The 8675-nt window shown below is 40.2% G+C and overlaps 1 protein-coding gene across 1 annotated transcript; it reads right to left on the bottom strand.

Annotated features, from left to right (window-relative positions):
• Nucleotides 1-3491: 3491 nt before the first annotated feature.
• On the bottom strand, nt 3492-8166 carry LOC138413698 (protein scribble homolog). Its single transcript, XM_069539112.1, has 8 exons — nt 8160-8166; nt 7787-8064; nt 7296-7535; nt 7008-7097; nt 6807-6884; nt 5717-5983; nt 5116-5214; nt 3492-4381 (listed from the first exon to the last, which is right to left on the bottom strand). Exons 1-8 carry the CDS (start codon nt 8164-8166, stop codon nt 4229-4231), a joined length of 1212 nt encoding a protein of 403 aa, XP_069395213.1. The 3' UTR covers nt 3492-4228.
• Between the last annotated feature and the right edge of the window lie 509 nt (nt 8167-8675).

The following is an 8675-nucleotide window of genomic DNA, read 5'->3' on the forward strand; positions in this document are numbered from 1 at the left end:
CAGCACAGCTCTGTGTTCCCAGGAAGCTGCAATCATTGAAAAATGTCAGCAAATTTCCCCCCCGATCTACATTTATTATTTTCTTTTATCCAAAAGAATGATTTGAACTGTGTGTAACTCCCCAGTTTGAGCCTTCCACATGCAGCCAAAGCATGACAAACATGCAGAAAAGTGTTTTCTTGGAGCTGGGATAAAAAAACAAAAACAAACCAGAAGTGCAGATAATTGTGAAGTGCTTAATTTCTCCAGCATGCACGGACTTGACAATTACCTCATCATGATCCTCGTAATCAACATTCACGCATGTTTAGTTTTCACCTTGTGTGGTGGAGCTGTAATGACAGAGAAAGGAAGAATACATTTATTTATATATATAAACTGAATGTGTTTTCAGAGACAGGAGGATCACAAGAATCAGGTTTAGAAAGATTTTAAGTTTCACCCATTCAGCATGAACAAAGCAGAGCACTAAAATAATAAATAAAAACAATAATCCAGATAACTTGAACCTCTCAGGCTGATATGGCACCTCACTGTGTTTACTGCAGCAGGCAGTTTGAATTAAATTCATTGACTGAATTTCTTGCCGCTGTACATTGACTTCTCTTTTCCCTTATCAGCAAGGGAAAGCAGACCTCTGGACTGGATGCTAATCCTTTAAGTACACTACTTTCTTCATTCCTGTCACAGCTGCTCTTGTCTATTTCCAGCCTGCAAATCTCCCCAACGACCACCCCCTCCCCCCTAGCCACATACACACACGCGCATTCACAATAGAACAAATGCCTGCACCTCCAGATTAAGGAATGTTGCAATTTTGATTTCATTCTGAGACTAATGATAAATAGCACCTGACAAATGTCTGAGATGTAAATATATAAACGCTTCTAGCGACGAGCCCTGAATCGTAGCCCTAATGCACTAAGTGATTGATTGTCATGTAATCCCGTCTCCTCAGGTTAATATCCACTATCAGTGTGGAAAAAGGTGTTGCTAGTAGTTTTGAGCCTTGAGGAAAAATTCTCTGATGCTGAAATGCTCTGAAGTACTTTTATACGTGTGTCAGCCCATTAGTGAGATAAATCTCTACCATAAATCTACTGATTCAGCCTTGATTATAATGTGTCTGGTTGAAGTTTCCAAATGTGTTGTAATGTGCATCAGCTATTTATCTAAGTGTAATCAGATATTTGTCAAATCTACAAATTACACTACACCAGGAAAATGTTCAGAGCGTTCAGATGAGGAGCGGCATCTACAGCATGCAGAAGGCAGGACATATAATGTAACTGTAGTTTTGCGTCCTTCGCGTGTTAGAAATCCTGTGTTCGTCTCACATGGACATTTTCCAGACATGTCTCTTGACAGGCCTCTTGTTAAGGGTCTGGGAAATGTCTGGATCAGCTGACTTGGACATTTGCGTTGATCACATACAGCTCCTCTGGATAATTTCAAGAAATGCTCAGACTTCTGAACATGTGACGGCATCAACAACAGAATTATTGGAGTCTGTCATCTTAATGACATCGACATTTTTATACGCCCTTTATTCTCCTATCATACACTTCTCGTCGCTTCTCGTCATGATTTCTGTCACTGTTGAAACAATTCTCCAAACTGAAGACAGACCCAGCTCGGATGAAGAGGACGGATGTACAGAATGAAGCCTCTCAGATTCTCATCAGAAGAGCGATGCGCCCCTACTGACCATAATGAGGTCATTAAAATGTACAAACTCACTGCCAGCAGCAGAAGAATTCTTTCATTTCACCAATCAGGCTTCTGGCTTCCAACAAGACTCAGAACCATTTGATCTCAAAATGTTTTTTCCTCACTTGTGATTGAGAAATACATATTCAACACACTTCCTGTATTTCACTATCAGAAATGTGCAAAACACTTCTTTTAAAAATCCATTTCAATATAACAGGTGTTGTTTTCTTTACATTACAAATCACCCTCGTAATCTTCATTGGGGATGTGGCCTTGAACACTAATTATTCATCATAGTTCTCTGTTGATCGAGATCCATTGAATTTCTCAAACGCCTCAGACAGAGTCTGCCACTATTCTGAGTGCAGTCGGTAAAAAGTACACATATTTTATTCTACCAAGTTGTGGCAGTAGCCTGAGGTGGATTCTCTATGACACAAAATGTTTTTGATTTCCCTCTGTGGAAAGATTTATTCTAACTTTACAATAAATAATCATAAATTAATATCAATGCAGACAAAACCAATTGAATGTTCTTCACTACAACCAAAACTGATCAATCAATCTCGTCATCTCCACCATGTAGAGTACCAACATCTAAAGAGTCACAGAGTACAAACCTTTGAGTTTGCATTGATGAGAAGGTGATTTTTAAATATCAAGTTAAATGAGCAACCACCTTAAGGAAGAAAATCCACTTATTCTATGTTTCCCTTTGCATTGCAGGAAGATGCTTATTGAGGCAACTTTCCTTTCTGTTTTAGATTATGGTGAGATTTGAAACATTTATGCTTCAGCTCTAACACAGAAACTGTTGGACAAGATTCTTAACTGCAATACTAATCATTGCAAGTTACGGTATATGGATGGCCTTCTCTCTCACTCTGGGTTTCAAAGTTTTATCTTTTCAATTTAAGTATTTAATTTAACCTTATTTTACCTCCAGCTGTTCTTGCTTTCATTGATTCATTTGTTTTAAATTCATTTTATGTACTGAATTTATTCCGAAGGCTTTTACTTTTGCTATTTTGCTCATTTTACTCTTTATTTGTGTTTTCTTGTTGTCTTGGACTCTTTTGGTAATTTTTTTGGCCAAATTGTAAATGTGTATTCCTGAGTTAAAATAATGGTTGAATGAATAAATAATCCATCCTTGCTTTTTCTACTGCATTTTCAGGGCTTGTGTCCCGATGGTAGCAGGTGAAGAAAAGACTCCTCCCTCCTGGTGAAGGATCCAGACGCATTCCCAGGTCAGATGAAATATATAATGTTGTTTCTAAAATATTCTAGGTCTGTCCCTCAGGGACGTCCATGGAGTTGTAGACATTGTCCACAGTATTTTTCTACCAACCCATCACTCTCTCTGACTGACTGACAGGTGACCAAGGAGACCCACCAACAGAAAAAAGAGCAAACCTGTAGAAGTTCAGAAATTTTTACATCACGTTATTTAGGCCTGTTTTCCCGAGCTGTGAATAAAACATGTTTCGGTCATTATTTGAATTATTAAAACTGAAAAAAGTGTAAATATATATGGACAATTGAAGAGGTGACGTAAAGCATCCTTGCAAAGGGAATCATGGAAGCACTGGTGTGATACACTGCAACCCGGCACCAACATATATATATATATATATTTTAAACCAACACCTCTCTGCCCATAAGTTGATAGATAGTTTATTGCAGCATTTTCAGTACTCCAAGAATAAACATCAATACGGATGTGTCCTACTGCTGGAAGAAAAAAAGAGAAGCCTCTGTAAACAATATATTTTCACTTTATTGAAACAATCAACTCTTCATACTGTGAAAATATTCAAAGCTGTGAACTCACACAGGGCAGATATCGACGTCTACAGTTTTTACATTCTAGGCTTTGGATGGGAGAGAATAAATTCCTTCAGTGTTTGTCTTTCACAAACATTTGTGCAGAGCGTCTAATCTCATGAGTGTGAAGTGGTGCAGACAGCGAATGTGGAGCGGGGTTAGTCCGTCTCAGGACTCAGCACCCCCCGCTATGCTTTCTGTTCAGCCATTAGACATTTTATCTCAGCACAGACAATTTAAAAAAAGTTTCTGGGCTTCACATTGTCACGGTCCTTTGCCAGCACATTCACAACTTACAGCACGGCGATGTGAAGTAGAGGTAGCCAGCAGCATTCATCGTTTAATTGAGTGTGTGTAACAGGATGTCATATATCTTATTTCTGCATTACAGACCAGACTGTTCATGCTTTACTGTTCTCTGTAGTTGCTCAGGCAAAACTCTGTGGGTTCAATTCATAAAAATAAAATCAAAAATCTGCCCATTCTATAATAACATCAAATAATAGTAGCAGCAGTTGAGTGTGACAGAGAAAAAGCTTTGCGATGGCAGTAGAAAAAAAAACATTCCAAGTTGTCCTCACGCTAAAACCTCGACGACGACGTCTCTGAAAATGCTTTCGCAGTTAAACAACAAAAGATCTGGGTAATAACAGTCTGTGTCCTTCATGTCCACACCTGGGCAATGAGGTCAGGGTGGGAAGAAAGCGCTGTCGAAACAGTCGGGGTGTACGTGTCTGTCAGGAAGGTTAAAGTCATGCAGCTGCTCTCTGCCAGGTGTCTGTGTCAAGAGTTCTGCATCTTCATCTGAAATAGAGGGATGAGTGAGGATGATCCGCGGGATCTGTCAGATGATTGCCAGAGAAGGAAACAGAGAGGGAAAAAATACGTCAATCATCACACGATATGATGTAAAATCGGAGAAAATTCATTTCATATAATACTTTGTGTGAGGAGGATTTTTCTGGATTTCAAACTGGCTACAACCAGACTTATGACTTATATGACTTATGACTTCAGCAGTCTCTGTAAATTCAATCAAGCTGCACCATATTTCACAAACTCATAAATATCAGGTCTGATGTATTTTCTTCAAAAAGGTTGAAAAACACTCCATCTGACAATGTTAACAAATATGAGTTGGGTCTGCCCCCTGATCCAGATATCCTCCATAATGTGATCATGACTCATCACTTAAATAATCTTGATTACAAACAAACAAAAAATGCACAGTGGGTGGAAAGACAACCTCATTGGTGATAATATCCTAATAATCAGGGGGTGTTGCAACAGGGAATGCAAAGAAGGCAAGTGCCTGGGACCCCGAGCTGAGAGAGGGCCCTCGACAACTGCTGATCAACAGCGACAATAACTTTGTGAAAACCCCTTTAAATTCTACAGGTGACAGCAACACCCTGCAACACTGGCCAAAGCTTCATAATTCTAAAGGTGTGGTTAATGACTAGATTGCTGTCATGTGTTCCTTGGGGGATGGGGGGGTCCGCAGGCCCCTTTTGCCCTAGGCCTCCAAAGTTCCTTTGAACGCTTGTGCTGATAAGTGCTGAGCTATGTGCTTACTGTCATCATGTGCTTTCCAGCTTGAGGACCGTCTTTTTTTGTTAACGCCTCTGCCTCCAGCTCAGATAAGGTCCTGTTCAGGTCTCCTTCCAAATCAGACTGAAATAAAAAGACAGACAGACATATTCCGATTCACACATTCATTTAACACGTCTGTTTTATCAGCTGGCCGATTAAATCAGCCCATATGAGCTTTTCACAGACGTATCGTTATCTGCGCTTGTTTGATGATATTCAGAGATATTGTAGCTTTTGCATTTGTTTATTTTCTTAATTCAAGTTCTATATATTATATTTACTAGATTTATATTACATTTATTGGCCGAACTGTAAAATATTTAGCGATTAATTCAATTTCTTTAACATGAGGGTTTGATACAGAAATGAACTCAACCTTTTTTAGATATCAGCCGATTACATGAGTATCAGATATCGTTTACTCTCTACAGTATCAGTATCGGACCCAAATAATACACTATAGTCTGCCTCAAGTGTTTTGAATGAAAGTTGTTTGGTTTTCCACAGAGAGTCTGAGGCACTTAGTAAAAGAAAGGTGAAATTTAAGTGTATTGTGTTTACGCTGTGATTTGAGTAAACCAACCACAATGCCATTGCCATTGCAGACAACCGCTTCAATCTTCTTGGACAAACACTTGCTCTTCATCTTTGGCTGTTTGCTCCTCCAGCCATCCTGGCTGCAGAGCTGTCGACCAGTCACGTCCTGAGGATCCTGAGGCTCGTCCAGGTCACGCACCCCTCGGGGTGGCGGCCTCTCTCTGAGCACTTTCATATTGATGCAGCTCCCAGCATTCCTGAGGGCGCTGACTGCCTCATGGTGGGTCGCCCATTGCATGTTGAGGCCGTCGACCTGGAATGACCGTGGTCACATTTTTCAGAGGTCAGTAAATTCGAGCACAAGTCAGAGGTGGAGAATTGTATCACACACACACACACAGTTTCCTGTCTATTTTTGTGAGAACACTCATTTACATAATGCATTCCGTAGCCCCTTACACTAACCTGGTCAATCACAACTAATTACCAAACCAAACCTAATTCATCCAAAACAAAGTCTTAACCCAAAAAATCCACACTTCAATCAATCAATCAAACTTCATTTGTAAAGCACCATTCATAAAGATTTTTGCTTCACTAATGCTTTCCCTAAATATCCTCACTCCGTAACGTCTAATAGATAAACTAGGTAAAACTAAGTACACACACACACACACACACACACAGAGAGAGAGAGATGCACATAGTCTTCAGAGGACAACCCTAATATAAATCTGAATTTAAACAGTAACCTAAACTTTGCCAAACCCAAACCTTAACTAACCTGAACCTCAACCTCAAGTTAAACCTAATCTTAATATATGTCTTCACCTTCAAAGTTAATGATTTATGTTATTGAGACTTGCTTTCACACAGCATTGGGAATCTTCACATTTTGAATTTGCTGTTTTATATTCATCAGCCTCTCCTTTGCTTTAACCACTAAAGAAAAGTCTCAGCTGAGTGGTCTCATGATGCCCTCTATTGGTCACAAAAGGAACAACATCATGAAGTAGATGGGTCTCATAGTGATGTCCCTGTGGACTGTATGTCATGTCCATTCATTCCACAATAATTCTCACGTGGACTTCTATATTTATAATAAAAACAAATGAGAGAAAACAATCTCTACGCACCTCCAGCAGTCTGTCTCCAACATGGACCCCTGCCTTCTCTGATGGTCCCCCTCGTGTTACTCTGGAGATAAAAATGCCCTGTAAGGTAATAGATAAATCAGCCTGAATAAAAATGCTTCTCATTAACCTCTCTCATGCCAAACAAACATATATTGACATGCTGATATTGGCCAGTGCCTGCTCTCCTGCGTCACCTCTTACCTCATCATGGTCTTTGTAAGGCAATGAGCCTTTCCCACCAGCGATGCTGATCCCGAGACTTCCCCTCTGGCCAGACACTTTAATCTGTAACTAAGACAGAAATTGTTTCATTACATTACATTTAAAAAGCCAGAATTTATCTGCAGCTCACAAATAAGTGCAGCAAAAGCACTTGAGGGTGAAGACAGAAATTCAATTAGCCACAATCAGACTTTCCTACAGTGCTTATAGTTGTGCAACCCTGCAGGGATAATTTGACATTTAGGGGGGGGGATAGTGTGCAGTTACTCTTAATGGCACTTGGGAGATGAGTGATTCCTGAGGAGGGGTCTTTTCTGTCACCGGAGCAGGTTTCAGACGCCCAGTGTTGGAGGAGATCTTTATGTTGTGGAAGGGGTCTCCATGGAGACCGGAGGCAGCATTAAGAGCTCCACGATGCTGAGATTTCCTGCCCTCTCGTGTCTCACATCTCTTGTGGCGAAGGAGTCGTGGTGGGGTTGCGGTTTCTGACAGCTGGGCCGCACCGTCCTGGTGATTAGAAACAAGTGGAGGCTTTTACTGTCTGCAGGATGCATGAGTGGAGACTAAATACATCAATTTGAAATCATTTGCAATATGAGAGATTTCTGAGGGATGAAATATTCAGTTAAACCTTCTCTTGGCACATGTTGTACTATGGCAAATCTGGAATAAGCAGAAACCTGCAACATGACTTATGATATAATAATATAATAAAGATGTTTGTCCCTAACATTAACTGACTAAATTAAAATCCTGACCTCCTCTGGTTGCTCAATTTCCTCTGCATCCTTCTCTGTGCCGGAGCAGCGACCACACGCACAGTCGCTGGATGGGAACGTTTGAGGTCCCCCCTGCAGACTCTCTTTGCTCGCCACCCGGCTGCAGCCCGGGGCGGCCCGGGTTAGGCTGCTGGTCCTGGGGGGCGGTTTAATGTGAGGATTTCTACTCTCCCGGAGGAAGTCAGGGGGCACCACCTGTTGCTGGAAATTTAATTTCAAAGTAATGGCTTGAGGGAAATGACCAGTGGTAAATAAGCCTCATGAAAGCATCCCATCATCTTTAATGTAAGCTGGGTGGAATCTTATTGAGAGCAGCTGAAAATCCAACACACAGGATAAAACCCCGCCTGACTATTCATTTAGCAAACGTGTTCTGTGCACCAGGAGTACTAATTATTTTATTTTCTTGGTAGAATAACTGTTTTGAAAACCAAAAAGAAAAGCTGGATCCCTAAAACCTATTTCTTTATTTGTGTCACTCTTTGCAGGACTTTATCAGGAAATGTGTTTTGGTCTCATTGAAGAAGGTTTCACAGTGAAGGCCAAATGAAGTACCACTCCATTCATTAATACCAACAGGTTAGTACCTTAAACTGAACACCAGTAACAGCTCTTCAATAAAAATAACAAAGTCTTACAGGTATTAGTATAAACATATTATTATTAAATAGCTGATTCTGTCAAGGGAATTGTAGTTAAACATCAGTTTGCTGATCTTCACATGGCTAATGAAAAATAAATAATCACTGTCATTAGTTCCTTGGATTTGTAGTTTCACTATATTGGGGATTTGATGAGCACAAATGGATAAAAAATGTATAAGTACACATAAACATTCATTTACTAACATATTGATAACATGGCAGCA

The sequence above is a fragment of the Paralichthys olivaceus genome, chromosome 14 (genome assembly GCF_024713975.1).
Source record: "Paralichthys olivaceus isolate ysfri-2021 chromosome 14, ASM2471397v2, whole genome shotgun sequence".
Taxonomy (NCBI): Eukaryota; Metazoa; Chordata; class Actinopteri; order Pleuronectiformes; family Paralichthyidae; genus Paralichthys; species Paralichthys olivaceus.

Bases quoted from the DNA above. Each gene is read 5' to 3' on its own strand.
- LOC138413698 (XM_069539112.1), bottom strand. The intron at 7,098-7,295 runs GTAACTGCACAC...TTTCTGTCTTAG, and splicing joins TCTCCCAAGTGCCATTAAGA to TTACAGATTAAAGTGTCTGG. The intron at 4,382-5,115 runs GTAAGCACATAG...ATCATCTGACAG, and splicing joins CTGGAAAGCACATGATGACA to ATCCCGCGGATCATCCTCAC.